At 61.8% G+C, this 23,517-nt stretch overlaps 1 protein-coding gene across 3 annotated transcripts in view; it reads left to right on the top strand.

Moving 5' to 3' along the window:
* The window catches only part of SLC12A3 (solute carrier family 12 member 3), a 33,165-nt gene extending 14,689 nt beyond the window's left edge, over positions 1 to 18,476 (top strand). For 2 of the 3 annotated variants that reach the window (XM_055145899.1, XM_055145900.1), the window contains exons 16-26: positions 709 to 820; positions 1,095 to 1,235; positions 1,984 to 2,090; positions 3,851 to 3,933; positions 5,299 to 5,346; positions 5,840 to 5,941; positions 6,785 to 6,896; positions 9,141 to 9,227; positions 10,459 to 10,594; positions 12,275 to 12,342; positions 18,236 to 18,476. In XM_055145899.1, coding sequence (XP_055001874.1) covers positions 709 to 820; positions 1,095 to 1,235; positions 1,984 to 2,090; positions 3,851 to 3,933; positions 5,299 to 5,346; positions 5,840 to 5,941; positions 6,785 to 6,896; positions 9,141 to 9,227; positions 10,459 to 10,594; positions 12,275 to 12,342; positions 18,236 to 18,377 — 1,138 coding nt within the window. In that variant the 3' untranslated portion in view covers positions 18,378 to 18,476. Of the gene's footprint in view, positions 1 to 708; positions 821 to 1,094; positions 1,236 to 1,983; positions 2,091 to 3,850; positions 3,934 to 5,298; positions 5,377 to 5,839; positions 5,942 to 6,784; positions 6,897 to 9,140; positions 9,228 to 10,458; positions 10,595 to 12,274; positions 12,343 to 18,235 lie in introns of all 3 variants that reach the window. The other variant, XM_004600649.2, reaches the window with a different exon arrangement.
* Positions 18,477 to 23,517: the final 5,041 nt, after the last annotated feature.

The following is a 23,517-nucleotide window of genomic DNA, read 5'->3' as shown; positions in this document are numbered from 1 at the left end:
AGGAGTCACTCCTGAGCACTGCCAGGTCTGACCTCCCAAAAATATTCCGCCAAAAAATGAAACAGGAAAAACTGCCGGTGAGATGAGCCTCTGGGCCCCGCCCGCACGGCTGGGCACAGCCCTGAAGGACCAGGATGGGCCTAGACCCGCCCAGTTCCAGTGCTGGGAGCTGTGTGTGCCTCAGTTTCCACAGCAGGGCCTCGTGAGGATGAACTCGGGGAGGCACCACCTCAGTCATCCCTGGTCAGGCACTGACCCCGTCCTGGGGTGTCGTGGGCCTCCCCCTACCCCCCGCAGAACCAGTGCTGATGGCTGCTCGGGCCCCTCTCAGCGTGGGGAGGCCTGAGCCTGCCTCACAGGCCCCTCCGAGGGCCACTGAGGCTCAGAGAGGTTCAGTGACTGGCCCTGGGTCACACAGCTGGAGAGGGACTGATTTCGTCTAGCTTTGCCTGGGGCCAGTCACGGCCCTTGACCCTGGTCACCCCCCCCCCAGTGACTCACCGAGCTTATAAGATTCCGGTGACCTGAGCAGGAGGGACACGGGAGACCCCATATGAGGGTCTCCAGGAGAGGGGAGGACCTGGAAATTTGGCCTGAATCCCACCTGGAAAGATGAGGCGGTGCGGGAGGCGGTGTGAGGCAGCGGCCGGAACCCCCCTGCACCCCGGGGTGCTGCCAGTGCCTGAACCTTCTCCCTCTTCCTGCCAGCCCCCAGTGCCTGGTGCTCACGGGGCCCCCCAACTTCCGGCCAGCCTTGGTGGACTTTGTGGGCACCTTCACTCGGAACCTCAGCCTGATGATCTGTGGCCACGTGCTCATCGTGGGTGCCCCGGGGTGAGGGTGGGGGGTGGGGGGCTCCCGGGGCCAAGTTCATCCGAGGGGCGCGGGGCACAGTGGGAGGAAGGCAGGGTTGGAGGGCAAAGGTGACAGGCAGCCGCGTTCCCTGCACCCCCCTCTCCACCCCTGTACCCTGTCTCTCCACCCCTTGCTTCGCGTTTCCTCCCCTAGCCCCCACCCCGAGCCCCAACTCCTCGGGGGCTGGGGAGTCTAGGGTGGGGGAGGGAAGCAGCGCTGAGGTCACCACCCCACCCCAGGGACCCCGCAAACAGCGGATGCCCGAGCTCCGCCTCATCGCCAATGGCCACACCAAGTGGCTGAACAAGAGGAAGATCAAGGCCTTCTACTCGGACGTGGTGGCCGAGGACCTGCGTGGCGGGGTGCAGGTCCTCGTGCAGGTGCCAGGGCTGGGGCACCGGGGCTGCGGGGCGGGAGGGGCCCTGGGACCCCGGGCCAGGCGCCCCGAGTAGTTCTTGGTTTGTTTTCTGTGTCAAGAGAGAGAACTGATGGGGCGGGGGGAGAGCAGGTGAGTCAGGTGCCGCCCTTGAGCCCGGCTGACCCCGGTGGAGTCCCGGCATCACATACGCTCCCCTGGAGCCCTGCCGGGAGTGGCCCTGAGTCCCCAAACAACAGCGACAATCACACACACACACACACACACACACACACACATCTAATGTAGACCTTGAGTCTAAGAACAAACAAGACAACAAAATACACACACACAGTTAGACCCTGAGTCCCAAAACAAACAACAGTGACAAGACACACACACACACACACACACACACGTTTAGATCCTGAGTCCCCAAACGAACAACAATGATAACAAAACACACACACACACACACACTTATAGGACCAGAGAAAGCTCAATCGAGAGAAAAGTAAATATATACATGTATATGTATTTTTTCAGGGGTCACACCAGTGGTCCCCAGGGCTACTCCCAGCTCTGGGGGTCACCCTCGGTCTGTCCAGAGGGCCGTGCTGGGCAAGTCTCCCGCGTGCAGAGCCTGGGCACGGCCACCTGGGGCAGGGTGTCGGGCAGACAGAACCCCACACTGATGTGGGGGTGCTGAGTCTCCTGGGTGCCCGAGGCCGATCACGCCTGCTCCTCCACTGAGCCTCACCCCACCCCTGCAGGCCTCGGGTCTGGGCAGGATGAAGCCCAACATCCTGGTGGTGGGCTTCAAGAGGAACTGGCAGTCGGCCCACCCAGCCACAGTGGAGGACTACATCGGCATCCTGCAGTGAGTGAGGCCCGGCGGCAGGCCTGGGCAACACAGCGGGTACTGGATGGGGGCACGGCCCAGGGGCATAGCAGGGGAGGGGGGTGGGCTCCTGGGCTGGGGTCATAGGCTAGGGCCATCATGGGCTGGGGTCACCAGCTGTGCTCACGGGATGGTCACAGGCAGGATTCATGGGCTGGGCCCATGGTCTGGGGTCACGGACTAGGGCACGGGCTGGGCTCAGGCGCTGGGGTCAGGGGCTGGGGTCATGGGCTGGGCTCAGGGACTGGGGTCACAGACTAAGGTCATAGGCTAGGGTCACAGGCTGGGGTCGGGGCGGGACTCAGGGACTGGGGTCACAGACTATGGTCATGGGCTGGGGTCACAGGCTGGGGTCAGGGGCGGGGCTCAGGGGTGGGGCTCACGGCCTCGGTTCTCCCGAGTTCAGCTGTCTGGGTTCCCTGGGCTGTGGGGCGCAGAGGCGACACAGAGGTGCCGTGAGAATCTGAGTCTTGGTTCTCAGGGACGTGATAAGGCAGACGGAGGCTTCCCCACCCAGACCCCTGGGCCTGGAGCTTCTAGGAGACAGTGAAACGAGCCGGGCTGGGGCAGGAGGGAGCCGGTGGGGACTCGGCTCCTGCCCGCTGTGCCCAGGGCAGTGTGGACACGGTGTTGCCATATCTTCTAGCTTCCAGGGAGGTTAAAAATGGGGGGCTTCTGGGACTGGAGTGATACACAGCAGGTAGGGCGTTTGCCTTGCATGCGGCCAACCCGGGTTCGATTCCCAGCATCCCATATGGTCCCCTGAGCACTGTCAAGGGTAATTCCTGAGTGCAGAGCCAGGAGTAACCCCTGAGCATCGCCGGGTATGACCCAAACAGCAAAATTATAAAAATGGGGGGGCTTCTGCGGCCTGAGCAATAGTACAGCAGGGAGGGCGTTTGCCTGGCACGCCGCTGACCTGGATTTTGATCCCCGGCACCCCCTATGGGCCCTGGAGCACCTCCAGGGGTGATTCCTGAACGCAGAGCCAGGAGCAAGTCAGTGCTGGGTGTGACCCCAAAAGCAAAAAAAAATCCAAAAGGAAATGTGGGGTTCTGGTGGAGACGGGGTCTGTCACGGCTGCAGGAGGCTGAGCTCAACTGAGGGCGACCCTGAGCAGAAGCTCCGCCAGACCCCCGGGGTGACAGACCTGGGGGTGCGGGGTCGGAACTCCCTGGGGATTTCGGGGTACTCCCCAAGCCTGCTGGGCCAGGTCCAGAAGAGAAGAGAGAAGGAGGCAGCACGCAGGGGCATTTAGGGAGCCCATAGGGGGGCCGGGCCCCGCTTCCCGGCAGCCGCACCTCAGTGGAGGGTCTCAGCCAAGCCTCCCAGCAGGTGTGAGAACCCCAGCCCCCTGCCCCACACCCTGCATCCGCAAGACCCTCGCCCAGGCAGGAACCCGGAGGGGTCCGTGGCGGGAGGCCGAGAACCTTCCGAGCTCCCAAGCCATACCTTGCTGCACCCCAAGGCCGGTCCTGCGCGTGACTGCAGCCCCCTCCCCAGCCCCCATCCGTGGACAGAGGGCTGAGGGTTTTCCCAGCCTGGCTCGGTTTCCCCTGGGCGCACAGGCCCAGACTGCAGAGCTCGAATTGTGCCCGGAGAAGGCTCTGCCAGGCCAGGGCCGGCCGCCCGGGTCTGGGCTGCAAGAAGGAGCCGAGCTCTGGCCTCAGCGCATCCCCGGGGCCCCGCCGAGCTGGGCTGGCCCCAGGAGGAGCCTGACCCACGTCCCTTCTTGCCAGCGACGCTTTTGACTTCAACTACGGCGTGTGTGTCCTGAGGATGCGGGAGGGCCTCAACGTCTCAGAGGTGATGCAGGCACACAGTGAGTACCGGGAGGGCCAGCGCTCCCCCTTCCATTCAGTGGCGGGGGGGAGGGAGGGGGACATGGGTAGGCGTGCCCCTGAGCTGCAGGACCGGCAGGAAGGCCCCTGACTAGGGAGCAAGCTTGCGCTGGCCCCTCAGGGGCCTCAGGCCAGAGAGGGGAGGGGGCTGTGACCCCCCGGCGGCAGGAGGGGGCCAGATGCAGAGCTCTTGAGTCCACGGAGCTTTTGTGAGCAGATGCTCCCAGAGCATGGCTGGGGCACCGGGCAGGGCTGGGCCTGAGGTCGCTCCCGCCTGCACAGGCTGATGTGGAGAGAGGTTTCCCCTGGGCGCACAGATGGGAATGAGCGGGAACTGGGGAGCTGCCTCCCTCCCTCCCTCCCTCCCTTCTTTCCTCTCTCCCTCCCTCCTTCCTTCTTTCTTCTCTCCCTCCCTTCCTCTCCCTTCTTCCTTCCTTCCTCCCATTCTTTCTTCTTTTCTTTCCTTCTTTCTTTCTTTCTTTCTTTCTTTCTTTCTTTCTTTCTTTCTTTCTTTCTTTCTTTCTTTCTTTCTTTCTTTCTTTCTTTCTTTCTTTCTTTCTTTCTCTTTTCTTTTCCTCCCTCCCTCCCTCCCTCCCTCCCTTCCTTTCTTCCTTCCTCTTTATTTGTGTATCACACCTGTCTGTACTGGGAGCTACTCCTGACTCAGTGCTCGGGGCTCACTCCTGGAGGTGCTTGCAGTGCCCAGACTGGAACCCAGACCTCCTCATGCCAAGCATGTGCTCCAGCCCTCTGAGCTGTATCTTTTGTTGTTGTTGTTGTTGTTGTTGTTGTTGTTTTTTGGGTCACACCTGGCGATGCACAGGGGTTACTCCTGGCTCTGCACTCAGGAATTACTCCTGGCGGTGCTCAGGAGACCATATGGGATGCTGGGATTCGAACCTGGGTCAGCCGCGTGCAAGGCAAACGCCCTGACCGCTGTGCTATCGCTCCAGCCCCCTCTGAGCTGTATCTTTGGAGGCAACACTGACCCGCCCAGCAGAGCTGACGGGGTGGGGGGTGGGCTCCTGGCAGAGCTGAGGGGGTAGGAGAGGTGCTCCCGGCACAGCCGAGGGGTTAGGTGCTCCCTGCAAAGCTGAGCACGTGCCAAGGGCAAGCCGGGTGCAGGGCAGTCTCCCGCCCCCAGCTGTGGAGAGCCACAGTGCGGGGGGGGGGCAGCGGTGAGGAGGGACGTGCTGACGCTCCCTGAGTGGACCCAGGAGTCCGGGCGTGCAGTCAGGGAGGGCCTCTCCGAGGAGGGACCTGAGGACAGGGGCGCAGGACTCCTGGCCGGGGCCCTGGCCGGACGCGGCTGGTCCTGAGGGCGTGGGGCCGCCCGTCTCTTGCAGTCAGTCCCGTGTTTGAGCCAGCGGAGGACGGGAAGGACGGCGCCACGGGCCGGGCCAGAGCCTCCGTGTCAGGCACACGTCAGTCCCGCCCCCTTCGCACCTCAGTGTGCCCCACGCTCCGGGGCACTGGGGGCCCCCCGGGACCTCTCCTCTGGCCAGGGAGCGGGGTGCAGGCGAGAACCCGCCCACGGTGACCACAGGGGGAGGGGAACCCCCAGTGCGCTGCCTGGCCCGCAGGCGCCCCCAAGTGTCAGCACAGGGGCTGCAGGGCGAGCTCCTTCCTCAGGCCGTCCCCAGGGGGACCCCAGGGCAGAGGCTGGGGCACCTGGTGGGCAGGTGGCAGACCCCCATCTCCCCGCACCTGCCCCCCGTCCTGCCCTGCCCACCCTCCCGCGCACCGCACGGCGGCCAGTGTCAGGGACCGGGGTGTCCCCTGAGTGCCCCCAGCAGGGAGTACGGGGGCTTCCGGCACCGTGTGGTCAGCCTGGCCAGACCACAGGGCTGGATGGACGCTGTCCTGAGGGTCCCCCCCACCCCACAGTGGACCCCGAGGCGCTGGTCCGGGAGGAGCAGGCCAGCACCATCTTCCAGGCAGATCAGGGCAAGAAGACCATCGACATCTACTGGCTGTTCGACGACGGAGGTCAGCGCCCCCGCAGTCCGGTCACCCCCGCGCCCCGCCCCTCGCCTCTGCCCACGAGGCTGGCAAAGCCCTGCCGAGGGACCCAGCCCCGGCCCGCCTGCCCCAGGCCCTTTGCACGGGCTCTGGTCTTTCCTCGGATCCCTGGGGGGGCTCTCTGGGGGCCGCTCTCTGGGGGCCGGGAGGAGCCGAGGGCAGCAGGGACAGGAACTCCAGCCTGGGGGGCCGCGCAGCACAAGGACCCTCTTTCCTCCCTTCCTGGCAGTGCTGGGGATCCAACCTGGAGCCCCCCACCTGCTGGGCAAGTGCCCCACCCACAAGCTCCACCGCTCCAGAATTTCCCAGAGAAATGTGCCGTTTCCCATGTTTCGTGGGTGATGTGACGCCACTCGGCTGCGTTTCCCGGCCCTCACATCCTTGTCTGGCCTTTGCTTGAGCCACCGGGGAAAGCGTCCTGGGGTGTCCCAGGGGCAGAGGGGGCACAGACTGAGTCCCAGTGCTTTCCACGGCTCCCCAAGCCCAGTGTACGCCCCGGGCAGGAACTGCTGTTAGCCACCCCCCCACACCCCAGGCAAGTCAGGAAACTGAGGCACAGAGCGGTGAAGTCACACGCGCGTGGGATTACCCAGTGTAGACACAGGTCCAGGACGTGGAGGGACTATCTTGAAGCAACACCAACCCCTTAGACCTTGACACAACGCCCCGGATATAAATTCCGTGCCAGCCCACTCGCTGGAGTGTAAGACCCCGCGCTGCCGGTGTCCAGCCGGCCCCTGATGCAGATGGGTAGACTGAGACCGGGAGGGAGGCACAGAGCATCATGACCCGACGGTGCCTCCCTGCCAGGCCTCACGCTCCTCATCCCCTATCTCCTGGGCCGCAAGAAGAGATGGAGCAAGTGCAAGATCCGCGTCTTCGTGGGGGGACAGATCAACAGGATGGACCAGGAGCGAAAGGCGTGAGTGGGGACCCCATGCCAGGACGCGTGCTGGCCCAGCCTACCAGAGTGGGCCCCTCCTGCCCCCTCCCCTCACCGCAGGCCCCGCTGGAGACCTGGGCAGGAGCAGCTTTGGGGCAGGGGGCCCTGTCCCTCTTTCATGAGAGACGGACACCCTAGGCCCTGTCACGATGGGAAAAGACTCTGGTAGTTTGGGTTGTGGGGGTCGCACCCGGCAATGCACAGGGGTTATCCTGGCTCTGCACTCAGGAATTACTCCTGGCGGTGCTCGGGGACCATATGGGATGCTGGGGATCAAACCCGGGTCGGCTGTGTAGAGGGCAAGTGCCCTCCCCGCTGTGCTATCGCTCCAGCCCCTTTTTTTTTTTTGGGGGGGGGGGAGCACACCCAGAGGCACTCAGGGAGCCAGAGAGAATACCAGGGTTCGAGCCTGGGTCAGCCATATGCAAGGCGAGTGCCCTGCCTGTGCCAGTATGGTTTCGGCCCCAGGACATTGCACTTGAGAACCACAGATCTGCCCGCAGGGGCATCCGTGTGGAATGGAGCCCGCTCTGCTGTCCCCGGGGGTTGGGATGTTGACTCCGGTGAGACCAGAGGGGACAGTGGCCAGGAGACACAACCCCCGCCCCATCCCGCTGCAGTGCTGTGGCCGGTCCTGCAGGGGGCAGCAGCGCGCACACCACTCGCTGGGGGCCGCCCGCTGTTGCCTGGGTTTCTGTGGCGGAGAGACGGGGAATGTCTGTTTCCAGTGGGGCTGTTTCATTTCCTCTCGCGACCTGACTGAGAACAAGGGAGCATTTCCACAGAGAAGAAAGAGTCCCCCTGCGGTGGGGGCAGGCAGGCAGCAGGAGGCGGGCCCGGGGCACAGCTGTCGGGGCGGACCCTGGCAGTGGCTCCCTGCCAGCGTCCCTGGGCTGAAGGTCGAAGGCGACAGCCGGAGGGTGTGGGTGGGCTTTGCCCAAGGTCGGCCCCCAGCCTGAGTTAAGGGTGACTCAGCACCCCCCACCCCTGCCCCCGAGTCCCCAGCCCTGCTGGTCCCTGCAGGCCAAGGAGAGGTGAGCTGGCCCAGATCAACGCCTCCCGAAGGTCACCTCACCTCTCGCTGAAGGTCACAGCTGGCCCTGCCTCAGCTTCCTGTCCCGTCCGAGCTGGGGCTGGGCACGGGCCGGGCCAGTCGGAGCTGGACAGCTGGACCCCAGCCCACTCCTCTGGGTTCTTCTCTCCCTCCTCCTCCTCCCCTTTGCCCCACGATTCCCGCTCTGGTCCCCGGGCTCCCATGCTGCTCCTTAGACTCACCTCCTCGAGGGTCACCCAGGCCAAGTCCTGCCCTGGGGGTCTGCGGCGACAGGTGGGCGGGGCCAGGGCAGCTGGACTGCCTCGAAGGCTCCCTGGGTGATGCCAATGCAGATACCCCCACCCCATTTTCTTTGGCCTGTGGCACTTTTACTGTCCAGCCAGCTGGCCACCTCCTCTGTGAAGCCTTCCAGGCTCTCCAAATCCATAGCCAGGGGGCTGGAGCTATAGCACAGCAGGTAGGGCATTTGCCTTGCACGCAGCCAACCCAAGTTCGATTCCCAGCATCCCATATAGCCCCCTGAGCACTGCCAGGAGTAATTCCTGAGTGCAGGCCAGGAATAACCCCTGTGCATCACCGGGTGTGACCCAAAACGAAAAAAAAAATCAATAGCCTCGGGCCAGAGAGATAGCACAGCAGGTAGGGCATTTGCCTTGCAAGCGGCCGACCCGGGTTCGATCCCCAGCATCCCATATGGTCCCCCAAGCACTTCCAGGAGTAATTCCTGAGTGCAGAGCCAGGAGTAACCCCTGAGCATCGCTGGGTGTGACCCAAAAAGAAAAAAAAAATCAATAGCCAGATACAAACCAGTACCGTCTGGCTTGCGACTCCAGCCTCTACTTAGGCCACCAGTGCCATCATTTTTTTCTATTTCATGCCCCCAGGAATTGATTAAATGTCACCCTTCCGTCCCTTAGGGGAGGTTCCTAGACTTCCTTGGTCTTCCTTGGTCCACTACCCCTTTCCCCACCCCCACCCCCACCAACAGCATCCCGGAACCAGCCAACAGGAAATCCCGTCAGTGCCCCTCTGTGTCTCTGCCCCCTCCACCCCCAGGGGGGACACAGCAGCGTCTCTGCACCGTGTCCACACAGCACTGGCCCGGCCGCCCTAGCTTCTGTGCCCACCCACGGGGCAGGGCAGCCTTGAGACTCTCTGCTTCCTTCCAGGATCATTTCTCTGCTCAGCAAGTTCCGGCTGCCGTTCCACGAAGTCCACGTCCTCCCTGACATCAACCAGAAACCGCGGGCAGAGCAGTGAGTTCTGGGAGCCCACGGCAGCGTGACGGCCGGGGCGCACCCACCCCGCGCCCATCACTGCTCTGCTGAGCCAGTGGGAAAGGCACAGGGAGACGGGGTCTCGGGGAGACGGGGTCTCAGAAAGACGGGGTCATGGAGAGACGGGGTCATGGGGAGACGGGCCTTGGGGAGATGGGGTCTCGGGGAGACGGGGTCACGGGGAGACGGGGTCTCGGGGAGACGGGGTCTCAGAAGGACGGGGTCTCGGGGAGACGGGGTCACAGGAAGACGGGGTCTGGGGAGATGGGGTCACGGGGAGACAGGGTCACAGGAAGACGAGGTCTTAGGAAGATGGGGTCCCAGGAAGAAGGAAGGGCAGGGCAGGGCAGGACTGGGGAGTGTCCCTGCCAGGACTTTGCCACAGACTTGGCTGGAGGCAGAGGGAGCCCACAGCCCCCCTGGCCCGGCCCCTGCTCCCCCCTCACCCAGCAGAGGGAGCATCTCCAGATCAGGAGAACCCCCAGGGGGAGTTTCCTGCTTCTGACTGGGCCCCCTCCATCGCCAGCCCTGGTTGCCTCCAGTACTGGGGTCTGCAGGTGCACTGGGGGGGCTGGCAAGAACTCTGCTGGGGACCCCAGCCCAGTCCCTGAGTGGGCCTGGGGATCTGCATTTCCGCCCAGTCTCCCATGACCTGGGGGGGGGGGCAATGTCCACTTCGCACAGCCGCCCTCGCCCCCACTGGGGTCCATGCGCCTGCTGGGCCCCTCTCCTCTCCTCCCCACCTCCCAGCCATCCTCACTGCGCTGCCCACCCTCCACCCCCCCCCGTCCACCCAGGATCTCGTTCCTCACTTCAGCACCTGGACAGGGGGAGGGACACTGGCCCGTCCCCTCTGCATAGGCCCAGGTCACTCCACCAGGTCTGGGCTTCCTGCGGGCCAGCTGGCTGTGTCCATGGTGGCCGTCGGGTGTTCCCACCCAGAGCTAGGTCAGCCCCACCCCTGGACTGACGGCCTGCCCCTCCCCCCCGCCCAACATCCCCAGGGGGACCTGAATCGAGCTGAGGGTCCAGCGAGGAGTGGGGTGGGTTCTCTCGCGCCACCCCAGACCGTGGGTTGGGGGCCACGCTGCTACGGGGCCGGGTACTGAGTCACGCTCAGTCAGCACCCCGGGTGTGGGGCAGGGGGCGAGCACCGAGGGCAGAGCGCCCCACCCAGCAGCCTCGCCCGCTCTCCGCTCTCCATCCCCAGCACCAAGCGGTTTGAGGACATGATCGCGCCCTTCCGCCTGAACGACGGCTTCAAGGACGAGGCCACGGTGGCCGAGCTGAGGCGGGACTGTCCCTGGAAGATCTCGGACGAGGAGATCAGCAAGAACCGCGCCAAGGTGCGGCTGGCGATGGGCCCGGGGCCGGCTGTGGGGGCCTCTGGGGGGCTCCCTCTCTCCCCACCTCCCCCGCCTTTCCCCCAGGCCTGGAGGCCACGCCTGTGGCCAGGGGGTGGTGCCCCAGGTAGAATTTGCCCCCCCCACCCCCACCTGGCTCCCCTTCTCCTGTAGGTGTGTAAGCCCGACCCCCACTTCTCAGAAGCCCCCATTATGGCTCAGGGTCATTTTAAGGTGGACAATCACAGTTCCGCTGGCCCTGCCCCAGCCACCCAGAGGGGTGACTTTGGGGACCCTGGAGCGGTCACCCCTGGAGATGTGCGGTCCCTGAGTCACAGACGTCGGGGTGCTGCTGGACAGCCCCAGCCCCCGGGGCAGTTCCGGGCAGTTCCTGCCGGAAGCTCCCTCCCTCCCTGCTTCCTGTTCTCTATGGCGGGAGGGGGTGCCCGCCGTGGCCAGCCCCACAGTGTCGGTCATCACTAAACAACGTGGCTGGAGAGACTGAGGCCAAGGCCTTGCAGGTGCCAACTCACAATCGGCCCCTGCCTGGCACCCCTCTGGTGCCCTGAGCCACCCTGCCAGGAATAAGCCCTGAGCACCACTGGGTGCAGCTCCCCCAAAACAAACCAAAAATACAATGAAAAGAACATGTGGGGTGGCAGGGAATCCCCCCCGCCCCCGCTCCCAGCCCACCCAGGCTTCGGGGCACTCCCCAGGGGCCCATCGACCCCGCTGCAGAGCTCACACACTGGCAGCCGGGCGGGGACCATGGCAGGGCCCAGGACATGCAGGGGTGCCCCGAGGTGCTCCTCCCTCACCCGTGGGGCCTCTGCTCTGTGCGTTGCACCAGCCCCTGCTGGGCTCCCGCCAGGGGAAGCTGGTGAAGCTCTCGGGAGCTCAGCTTCTCTCTGCTGTCGATTCTCACGGCTGAGCTTCAGGTTGGTTTGTTTTTAAATGCTTTAAAAATATAGTTCTTGGGGCCTGGAGCGACAGCACAGCGGGGAGGGCGTTTGCCTTGCACGCGGCCAACCCAGGTTCGATTCCCAGCATTCCCCTGAGCACCGCCAGGGGTGATTCCTGAGTGCAGAGCCAGGAGGTAACCCCTGTGCATCACCGGGTGTGACCCAAAAAGAAAAACAAAAAACAAATAAAAATCTAGTTCTTTTTGGAAGGGGAGGGGCGGTGCACACCCAGCAGTGCTCAGGGGTGAGTCCTGGCTCTGCACTCAGGAATTACTCCTGGCGGTGCTCCGGGACCGCATGGGATGGCGGGACGGAAGCCGCCTCCACCACACGGGAGGCCCTACCTGCTGGACTATGGCTCCCGTCCCCAGGCTTGGGGTTTTGTTTGTTCATTTTGCCTTCGGGGGCCACGCCTGGCAGTGCTGGGGGAACCACAGGGTTCGGGGTGGAGCACGGCCTCCTGCACTCAGCCCCCTCGGCTGTCTCCGGCCCCCTGAGTGGTCACTTGAGCCCTGCACCGTGCCCTGCCCTGCCCCTCTGGCCTTAAGGCTGGGCAGAGACCCCCGGGGAGGTGAGTTGGACACTCGGTGGCAGTACTGAGTGTCCTTCCCGCCAAGTGTGAGGGTCCCTAATTCAGGTTAGGGACCCCTGGTCTGGCGGGGGGTGGGGAGGGAGGGGTGCTGGAGGGGGAGGGAGTAACCGGGCGCTTGTCCCCGCACAGTCCCTGCGGCAGGTGAGACTGAATGAGATCCTGCTGGATTACTCCCGAGACGCGGCCCTCGTCGTCATGTGAGCAGCTCTGGGCTGAGGAGAAGCGGGTGGCCAGGGGTGGCCAGGGGGTGGCCAGGGGCTGCCGGGCGTCAGCTGTGGGTGGGGCTCAGGGCCAGGCCTGGGCTGAGGCCCCCAACCTCCTCACGTGTGTCTGCTGTGCCAGCTGTGATCTGCCCCAGTGCCAACTGGGTCTCACTGATGCCAGGTCCCATCACGGACCCCTGAGTCACTGTCTCCTTCAGTCACGTTTTTCTGCCATGCTCGGCCTTGGCAGAGGGACGCTGGCTCATGGTAGATGAAAAACCCATTCTCAGGGGGTTGGGAAATCGCCCCCTTGGCCATGGGCCAGCCCAAGTGATGCTGGGCCAAGCCTGGCCAGCAAAAGTAGGCCCTGTGTCCAGGCTCCTCACTGCCCATGTCCAGGCTCCTCCCTGCCCGTGTCCAGGCTCTATCCTGCCCGTGTTCAGGCTCTGTCCTGCCCGTGTCCAGGCTCCGTCCTGCCCCGTGTCCAGGCTCTGTCCTGCCTGTGTCCAGGCTCTGGTCCTGCCCCGTGTCCAGGCTCCCCCTGCCCGTGTCCAGGCTCCTCCCTGCCCGTGTCCAGGCTTTGTCCTGCCCATGTCCAGGCTCTGGTCCTGCTCATGTCCAGGCTCCTCCCTGCCCGTGTCCAGGCTCTGTCCTGCCCCGTGTCCAGGCTCCTCCCTGCCCGTGTCCAGGTTCCGGGCCTACCAGACCCGCCCTCTGGGCCTTCACCGTGTCCATTAGAGGCTGAGCAGATGAGAGCCGGGTAGGCGGCCACAGCTGGGGCGGGGTGTCCCAGCGGGACTCTGGCGTCTCGGGGGCTGGAAGGGAGAGAACGGTCAGCCCCGCCGGCCGGGGGCTCCCTGAGAGAGACACCAGCTGGGACGGAAGGAGGTGCTGGCCGAGACAGGAGCGACTTCTCCTGGCCGCAGAACCTGGGTGCTCACGCCCTGGGCCCAGCGCGGGACATCCCAGAAGCCCGGGAACGACAGGAGCTGCCAGAGGGGGCCAGCGAGGCAGGAGCCAGCATGGGACCTTCCACATCTGGTCCCGACTCAATCTGGGGCGCCCCCAGGCTCAGGCTCAGCCGGGCTGGTGCTTCCTGGGGCCTCAGGACACTCGGCTGTGGTGCAAAGAACCTCTGAGATCCCTTGAGGGGACCTTGGTGAGGAAGGACCCGGGGTCACTCCGAGCGTCTGGCTGAAACGCTCAGAGAATGTTCTAGGCCCAGGCTGGAAGGGCTCTGTGTGGGCGCAGCTGCCCTAGCCTCCCTTGAGACCTGGCCAGTGCCCCTGGGTGCCCGGGCGAGTGCCCGCCGGCCGAGCTGCGGGAGCCCTGGGTGCCCCTCCCACACTCCCCGAGGTCAGCTAGCCATGCCATTCTAGGTGTGTTCCTCAAAGGAGCCGATTCCCAGGAGTGAAGGGAGGAATTTCCTTCTGGGACGCCACCAGGTCACCCCACCCCACCTGCAGGACATGGACCCCCCAGTCCCCTCCGTCCCCCACCCCATGGTGCACAGGGACTCCCCATCCCCCAGCCTCACGGGGTCTGTGACTCAACGACTTGGGTACTGAGCACAGACGGCTGCTGCTCTGTGTCCGCCTCTGATGGAGCGCCCACCCACAGCCCTGAGGAGAGTTCCTTTTGGGGGTCTCCTCCGTCAGCACCCCCGGGGGCCGCTGGGAAAGGGGGCTTGCCTCAGGGACCCCGGCTCCCTCCCACCCTGCCACTAGATCCTGTCTGGGTGGAGGCAGAAGTTCTGAGCGGGAGTGGGGGGAGCAGGGCAGGGGTGGGGGAGGACGGGGTAGGGGAGAGTCTGGGGTTGGGGACACTGAGTGCTCGGGCCAGGCTGGGTGCAGCCCCCTCCTGCCCACTAGGGGAGTGTTTGCTCCTTAGCAGAGCTTCTGATGGGGCCCGGAGCTGACCCCAACCCGCTGCAAGGCCAGCCCAACCCCCACAGACCCATCACCTGTGGCTAATCTCACTTTGGGCGCCAGGCACCCCCTTTTCACCTACCAAGATTCCTTCCTCAGAGCCAAACAATCACCTTCAAAGTGGTAAAAAAAGAAAAAATCAACGTTGCATTTCCTCAGCGGAGACTCTCTGGGACCCATGGCATCGTGGCGCCTTATTTATTTTCAAAACTCTGTAACGCGGGTCTGGGTGAGGGGGTCCCTCATCCCTCCCCCAGCACGCACTGTGGAGGAGAAGGGAATCGGGGAGGAGAGCAGAGGAGCCCGCTGGTCTTCTGCATCCAGCTCAGGTCCAAGGCTGCCTTCCTCTGCCGCTGTAGCACTGTCGCACTGTCATCACGTTGCTCATCGATTGCTGAGCGGGCACCAGTAACGTCTCCATTGTGAGACTTGTTGTTACTGTTTTTGGCATATCGAATACACCACGGGGAGCTTGCCAGGCCCTGCTGTGCAGACGGGATACTCTCGGTAGCTTGCCAGGCTCTCCAAGAGGGACGGAGGAATCGAACCCGGGTCGGCGTTATGCAAGGCAAGCACCCTACCTGGTGTGCTATCCTCTGCAGCTGAGATGCAGTTCCAAAAGAAAAGCCCCCTTGTTCTGGGCAGCTCTCCCTGGAACGGAGAAGCTCAGCTCTGGCCCTGCAGTGGGCGGGGCTCAAGCCACGGGAATTGTAGTGGAAAGTGGTAGCAGAAGGAGCTGCTGGCTCCTCCAGGCACAGTCGCCCCACGGTGGGCCCTTCCTGCCAAAAACCTGCCGCAGGGTGATGGGTGGTCCCTGCCCCTAAAACACAGCCCCCTCTGGAGTCTCTAAATCCTGCCTCTGGAAAGGATGTGCTCTCTGAGCCCCCTCTCAGAGGCTGCCCTTGGCCTGGGACCACGCAATTCAACCTGCAAAACTGGCTTTAAACATCCCCACTCGACTCTCTCAGGAAAGCCACTGAACAACGACGTCTCCTGCCTCCAGGAACACTAGTTTAATGGAACACTGTCCCGCCTTCACCAATCATATTTTCAGTGCTGGGAATTGAACCCCTACTCCCACACCTGCAAGCCACATGCTCTCCTGCTGAGCTGCATCTCCAGTCCAGGCATCTTTTATTTTTTTCCCCCTTTTTGGGTCACACCCGGAGATGTACAGGGGTTACTCCTGCCTCTGCACTCAGGAATCACTCCTGGCGGTGCTCGGGGGACCAGATAGGATGCTGGGAATCGAACCCGGGTCAGCCACAGACAAGGCCCGCTATACTATAGCCCTCCCCGCTGTACTATCCCTCCAACCTCCATCCCAGGGATCTTACTTTTTATTTTACAATTTTAATTACAAAATTATAAATCATTTATTTGCGGGGGGGTCCACTTCAGGGGACCGTGAGATGCTGGGGGTCAAATCCCGTTTCCCTGTACGCAGAGTATGTGCTCCAGCCCTCGGGACCAGCCCCCAGGCCCAGACTTTGCTGTCTATTTATTTGGGTTTGGGTTTGGGGTGACCACACTTGCCAGGACTTAGGAGCTACTTCCGGCTCCGTTCTCAGGGCTCCCTCCTGGCAATGTTCAGGGGATCGTGTGGTGTTGGGGGGTCAAGCCTGGGCCTGCTGCATGCCTGCATGTGGCCCTCATGCCAGGCATGCTCCCCCCATCTCACCACCACCACCAGCATGACTTCCTGAAGGAAGACGGTGATGGCCCCATGTGAAGTTCGAAGGATTTTATTTATTTACTTATTTATTTATTTTTGCCTTTTGGGTCACACCCAGTGATGTACAGGGGTCACTCCTGGCTCTGCACTCAGGAATCACTCCTGGCGGTGCTCCGGGGACCCTATGGGATGCTGGGAATTGAACCCGGGTCGGCCGTGTGCAAGGCAAACGCCCTCCCTGCTGTGCTATTGCTCCAGCCCCATCGAAGGATTTTAAATAAGTGCCCCGTGTGCAGGGGGCCCCCATCTTGAGGTGTTGGCCTGGGAAGATCCCGTGCACCACCTCTACTCCCCGCCATGACACGTGGCTGTTTCCTGTTGGATAGTAATCACAGGCGCCGACTGAGACCCTGCGTGGGGTCGCCCAGCTCAGCGAGGGCCCACTGGGCATGCTCACGTTCGGGAGGGGAAGGCCTCGATACTCCAGGCAGTGGGTCGATGGCTGCAGGCTGGGACAGCGTCTCCTCAGCCGACAAGGAGGCCAGAGTCACCCTGGGCCCAGGCTGGCTTAGAGGCTGCACTGAAATAGCCAGGGCCCTTTGGGGAACTACAGCACAACGTGCGGTCCCCTGGGAGGACCGGTGTCCCACGGGGCACCCAGGCACCGCTGGAATGTCCGGGTGCTGGAAAGGTCACCTCCTGAAATGCCCCTGGACACTCACTGAGCAGAACCCGGGTATCACGGTGCTCATCCAGGGCGGTGATTCGAACCAGGAACCTTCTGGAGCCCCCAGGGCCCCCCACTCCCAGGCCTGACCAGATGGGCCGGAGCCAGGCCCGACCCTCAGCTGGAACCGGAATGTAGTGGCTGGAGGGGCAGGGCTGGCGTGATCCCTGTGGCCCAGGGTGGGGTCACCTCACCACATTGAGTGCCCATCCCCCCTGCATCAGATCTGGGTCCTGGACACTGGGGCACGCCTGTGGGCAAGACAGATGCAGCCCACTCAGTGAGTGTGGGCCCTGGGGGTGATGGCAGGCAGGCCAGAGACCACGTGAGCCCAGGGTGTTGTGAGGGGAGGGCTGTGAAGACAGTCGAGGGTGTCCTGATAAAGAACCTTGGGAAGGGGCTGGAGGGGCTGGAGCAATAGCACAGCAGGTAGGGCATTTGCCTTGCACACGGCTGACCTGGGTTCCATTCCCAGCATCCCATATGGTCCCCTGAGCACTGCCAGGGGTAATTCCTGAGTGCAGAGCCAGGAGTAACCCCTGTGCATTGCCGGGTGTGATCCAAAAATAAAAAAAAAATAAAACTAAAAATAAAAAAGAACCTTGGGAAGGGGCCGGAATGACAGTACAGCGGGGAGGGCACTTTGCCTTGCACACGGCTGACCTGGATTGAATCTCCAGCATCCCCTAGGGTCTCCTGAGCACCACCAAGAGTGATCTCTGAGTGCAGAGCCAGGAGCATAACCCCTGAGCATCGCTAGGTGTAGCCCCCAAACAAAAGCAAACAATAAAAGAAACCAGGGACGCCTGCTTTGAATTGGCCCCCCCTCGGCCTGTGTGACCCCAGCGGGAACCCGGTTCCTCAGCAAGGCTGGAGCAAGTCGCCTTTTCCCTTTGCAGGAGTAGAAAGCCTGTCCCTGCGAGTGAGGCTGAGGGGGGCAGGAGGGGAGGTGGGGGACCAGATTCCAGGACACGTAAGGGACTATGGCTTTCTTAGAAGTGCTCGGGGTGGGGGGGGTGTGGGCAGAGAGATAGACAGTACAGCATGGAAGGCGGTTGCTGTTGCCTTGCATGTGGCCAACCCGGGTCCCACTCCCAGTAGCCCCACATGGTCCTCTGAGCCCACGAGGAGTGACCCCTGAGCACAGAGTGAGGAGTAAATGCTGCTGAGTGCTGCTGGGTGTGACCCCCAAACCAAACCAAAAGAGAGCTTTGGGATGAGAGAGAGAGAGAGAGAGAGAGAACCACAGATGGGCACTTGCCTCGCATGCAGCCGGCCTGGGTTCAACCCCCAGCATTCATTATCCCCCCGCCCAGCACAACCAGGGGAGGGGTGATCCCTGAGCGCAGAGCCAGGAGGAAGTTCTGAGCATCACCGAGTGCACCCCGCCGCCCCCCCCCCATGCTCTGAGGCTGCAGGACCTTGGGAGAACAGCAGGTCAACCCTAGAGGTGGGGAGGAGGAGGGGGCAGCTGGGCAGGAGCCCAGCCAGGAGCCGCCTGGGTGGGGAGGGGCCCTGGGCTGGGCGCGGTGGGAACCCGCCTTTCCTGCCTTGCAGCACGCTGCCCATCGGGAGGAAGGGGAAGTGTCCGAGCTCCCTCTACATGGCCTGGCTGGAGACCCTGTCCCAGGACCTCAGACCCCCGGTCGTCCTGATCCGCGGGAACCAGGAAAACGTGCTCACCTTTTACTGCCAATAATCCGGACGTGACCGTGCCTGCCCGGAACCCGGAGCCCAGCGGGCGCGGGGGAACAAGACCAGGCGTGTTGGTGCGTGAGGGAAATGAGGCCCTTCCTCTCCCCCCCAGCTGGACCCCACACCCTCGGACCTGTCCCCTGGGCTGGAGAAACAGCAGGTGGAATTGCATGGAAAATTCACTTCAGAGCCAGTGTTCCTGTCGAGTTTTCTCTTGATGTCAATTAGCAGAGAATGAAGGTGTCAGTCTGGTTTCTGCACGATTGGGGTCAAGAGCCCTGGGTGGGGGCAGACCCAGGGAAATGAGTGTCTCCCTGGGGCCCCGGGGTGGGGGCGGGGGGGCTGTGGGCTCCCTGAGTTTCTCATAAGAACGCAACTTTATTTTTCAATTCTATTTTATTTTACTTTATTGGTTTGAGGGGGGGGCCACACCCCTGACACTCAGGGCTTACTCCTGGTTCTGTGCTCAGGGCTCAGGCCTGGAGATGCTGATGGGGTTGAAGCAGGGTTGTCAGCAGACGAGGCCGATGCCTCACCCCTGTGCTCTCTGTCCAGCCCGGCCACGCAAATATCTCTCCCCACCTCTCAAATCCCTTCATGCTCAATAATGTGTCTCCAGTGTTTCGATGGTTTCTTGGTCCGCCAGTGACTTGCCAGCATTCTTTGGCCGTGACCCTTCCGTGGGAATACTGCCCGCGGAGACTCGCCAGAAAGATGCCCAGGACCAAGCCTCACTGAAAGATACTTCTCTGTGGGTGATGGGCTCCAATTGTTCTACGTTGGTTCCTTTTCTCTTTTAAATGCCTAGTAAGTTAGGGGGCTTGGGGCAGTGGTGGGGAGGGAGGGAACCTTGAGAAAATAGAGCCTCCACCTTTTGGCACAAACCATGCGGCAACCGGGGGAAGTGCCTGGTGTGGCCGTGACTGGTAAAGTTGGCTGCTACCAACACCCCTGCCGCAGGGACCCTGAGGTCCCTCCAGCCTCACCAGGCAGTCAGACCTGGTCTGGGGCCACACCTGGCGATGCTCAGGGGGTACTTCTGGCTCTACACTCAAGAATTACTCTTGGGGGCTGGAGCGATAGCACAGCGGGTAGGGCATTTGCCTTGCATGCAGCTAACCCGGGTTCGATTCCCAGCATGCCATAGAGTCCCCTGAGCACCGCCAGGGGTAATTCCTGAGTGCAGAGCCAGGAGTAACCCCTGAGCATCGCTGGGTGTGGTCCAAAAAGCAGGAAAAAGAGAGAGAGAGAGAAAAAAGAGTTACTTTTGTCGGTGCTCAGGGGCCCATATAGGATTCCAGGATCGAACCTGGGTCGGCTGCATGCAAGGCAAACACCCTACCCGCTGTGCTATCTCTCCAGCCCCTGTTAAAGATATTTGCTTAGAGAAATGTGAGACGAGAGAAAGAGACAAACATATTCAAGGGAGACCTTTTCTAGAGGGCGGGAAAGCGGAGCGCGGCTCTGGGGAGAAGGTTAAAGCCATCTCCCCTCCATCTGGCCGCTGAGCAGGGGGAGCCTTGGGCTCCTGCCCGTCCTCTCCGATTGGCCGCAGCCACCCCAGGGCAGACAGCAGGCTCCAGCTGGCGGCCACTCTCCCTGCCACAGCGGGGCCTGAGGGAGGAGAGTGGCCGGGCAGCTGTGGGGCTCCTGGGGACACCAGAGCCAGCCCCCCCAGCCCCCACCGCGCCCCCACTCCCACCCCCTGCCTCGGCTACAGACAAGGCAGTGCCTGGCTGGGAAAGGTCCTTCTGGAAGCGCGTGAATGCTGGAAGCCAGCTGGTAGATGCTCCCTCCCCAGCCCTCAGGAGCACCCCAGTCCAGGAACAGGGCATGCTGGCGTCAGGCATTTAAAGAATGCTGTCACTGTCACTGTCACTGTCATCCCATTGCTCATCGATTTGCTCGGTGGCACCAGTAACTTCTCATCGTGAGGCTTGTTGTTACTGTTTTTGGCATGTCGAATTTGCCATGGGTAGCTTGCCAGGCTCTCCCGTGCGGGTGGGATACTCTCTGTAGCTTGTGGGCTCTCCAAGAGGGGCGGAGGAATCGAACACGGGTCAGTCGTATGCAAGGCAAACGCCCTGCCCACTGTGCTATCGCTCCAGCCCTAAAGAATGCTGAAACAAAACAAAAAAAAAAATCCAAAATTTTCACTCTGTTGAAAGCTAAGGTGGAGACCGAGGGAGAGAGACTGACTGGAGAAAATAGTATTTCTGCCTTTCTGCTTTCTGCTCCACCACCCAGCTGCCCGGGAAATGCCTGGTGTGGGTCAAGACGGGGCAAGTCGGCCCCAAGCAGGGAGCCAATGTCCCTCCCTCCTCCCGAGACAGCCATCAATGGCTAGCACAGCGGGTAGGGCGTTTGCCTTGCCCATATGGTCCCCCGAGCACTGCCAAGAGTAATTCCTGAGTGCAAAGCCAGGAGTAACAGCCAGGAGTAACCCCTGAGCATCACTGGGTGTGACCCAAAAAGAAAAAAAAAAACCACTAGATCAGAGACCTTAGCAATGACCTACACGGTTTTAGCTAGAGTAGCTCAGTGAAAACAGCCACCACGCAAAGCTCTTTGGGTGAGCCACGAAGCCAAGCACATGAAAACAAACAAACAAGCAAAGAAACTAAAACGCCAACTCAGCCCTGACACCGCTGAGTCACAGATGAGTGTCCCCAGTGCTGGGCTTAGAGAGCTGACCAGTGCCGGCCTCAGCCTGATGGGCATGTCCGCGGCTCTGCGGGTCAGCGTGTCCCTCTCTACCTCATCACCTGCTCGGGACCACTTGCTTTCTCCTGGCTGTGTCCACAGGCTCCGGGGGTTGATTTCTGAAGTCTTTTATGAAAGGCTCTGATCTTTTTTTTTGGGGGGGGGGGGCGTTGGAGTGGGGACTAACCCTGAGGTGCTCAGGAATTACTCCTGACCGTGGCTCAGGGGGCCCTATGGGATGACAGGGATCAAACCCTACCCACTGCGCTTCCTCTCTGGCCCCCAAAGGCTCCAGGTCTTTCCTATCTGAGTGCCGGCTGAGAGCTGGAGCCATCAAGTGCCACAATCACAGGGCAGTTCTGAGCTTCTTTCCTTCCCACGGTCTGGCTGTGTGACCGCAGACACTTCCCTTAACCTCTCCGGGCCTCTGGGGGCTGGAGCGACAGCACAGCGGGTAGGGCGTTTGCCTTGCACGCGGCCGACCCGGGTTCAAATCCCAGCATCCCATATGGTCCCCTGAGCAACACCAGGGGTGATTCCTGAGTGCAGAGCCAGGAGTAACCCCTGTGCATCGCCAGGTGTGACCCAAAAACAACAACAACAACAACAACAAAAAACTCTCCAGGCCTCACAGTCTGTGAAACAAGAGCACTGGAGTAGAAGAGGCAGCAGCAGCCAGCTGGCCCCGGATGACCATGGTTTGGTCCCCACAGCCACGGCTGAGCAAGACCCGGGCCGTGGCAGAGAGGGGGGTGGGGCTGGGGAGGCTTGTTCTGCAGCCCCCGTCCCTCAGCCCCCATTGCTACAGCCCTGCAGGAGCCGTGAGCAGGGGTGCGAGGGGTGGGTCACCTTGCACCCCTGCTGGTGAAAGGCAGAGGCTGCGGCCCACTTCTCTAAGGTGCTCAGCGGTACAGGACCTATTGGGCCTCTGACCACCCCTTTCCAGAGAAACTTACCCGGCCCCCAAAAGCAACCAGCTCGACAATCCCTCCTGGATGGTTCCGGCCCCGTGCTGAGGAGCTCAGGGGTGGTGGGGGTGCAACCTCTGCGGAGGGCAGGTGGGTGGGGTCCTCCCTCGGGGGCAGCTGACTGCCCGCCCGCGAGGCTTCCAGCCCTGCTCCCCTCGCGTCACCCGCGTCCAGCCTCCTCGTGCCAATCCCACGGCAGCTCAGCGAGGCCGTACCCGCCCCAGCAGACAACTCGGGGTCTGGGTATGGAAAGGAGGAACCGCCCCCCCCACCCCCCGCCACCCCACTGGGGGCTGATTCCCTTTCCCCCATCCGCCTGGCTGTCCGGGAGGGTCAGGCGGGGAGGTGGGTGTCAATGGGATGAGGCTGGCTGGAATGTTCCAGAAGACTCACCTGACTGCCCCTGAAGAAGGCAGGTTTTGCTCCCGGCAGTAAGTGGCTCAGACTGTCAGAAAAAAAAAAAAATGCTGCTTTGATCTGCCCAGCCCCCCAGTTCCCCAGTCCAGCGACCACATCCCCCCTGGGGCCACATCCCCCCTGGGGCTTGCTCAGGGAAGGCCGGAAGCAACCACTGGGTCACCAAGCCACAGAAACCCTTGCTGGCCACGCCTCCTGAGGGGCGGTGGGGGGCCGGGGGAGGTGATCCCCAGAGGAAGAGCTCAGAGCGGAGAGCCACCCTCTTGCCAGGCTGGGCGGGAGGCTCCCCCGGCCCCCTCCTCACTGTGCCCCTGTTGTTTTCTTTCCACATGTAGCTCCTTAGACCCTCACTTTAAAAAACTTTAAAAAACCCACATTTTGTGTAGAGAATCAGGAAGGTTGATCTTTTTAATTTGCAACCCTGGGCCAGTTAGACACCCAGAGATGATCGAACCTTTTTTTTTTTTCCAGTTTGACTGGCCATAGCCAGCTTACTTTTAAATTTTTCTTTAAATTTTTTAAATTTTATTGAATCATCGTGAGATACTGTTACAAACTTTTATGTTTGAGTTACAATCACGCAATGATCAAACACCCATCCCTCCACCAGGACACATTCCCCACCACCAATATTCCCAGTACCCCCCTTTCCCACCCTCCCCCTGCCTCCATGGCAGACAATTTCCCCCCCACTCTCTCTCTACTTTGGGGCATTATGGTTTGCAATACAGATACTGGGAGGTTATCGTGTTTGGTCCTTTATCTACTTTCAGCATACATCTCCCATCCCGACTGATCACTCCAGCCATCATTTTCTTAGTGATCCCTTCTCTATTCCATCTGCCTCTCTCCCCACTCATGAGGCAGGCTGCCAACTATGGAGCAATCTTCCTGGCCCTTGTATCTATTGTCCTTGGGTGTCACCCTCATGTGATGTTATTCTATACTCCACAAATGAATGCAGTCCTTCTATGTCTGTCCCTCTCTTTTCACTTAGCATGATACTCTCCATGTCTATCCACTTATAAGCAAACTTAAATGACTTCATCTCTCTTA

The sequence above is a fragment of the Sorex araneus genome, chromosome 8 (assembly GCF_027595985.1).
Source record: "Sorex araneus isolate mSorAra2 chromosome 8, mSorAra2.pri, whole genome shotgun sequence".
Taxonomy (NCBI): domain Eukaryota; kingdom Metazoa; phylum Chordata; class Mammalia; order Eulipotyphla; family Soricidae; genus Sorex; species Sorex araneus.
The sequence above is the reverse complement of the archived record's forward strand: the minus strand, read 5'-3'. Positions and strand labels throughout refer to the sequence as shown.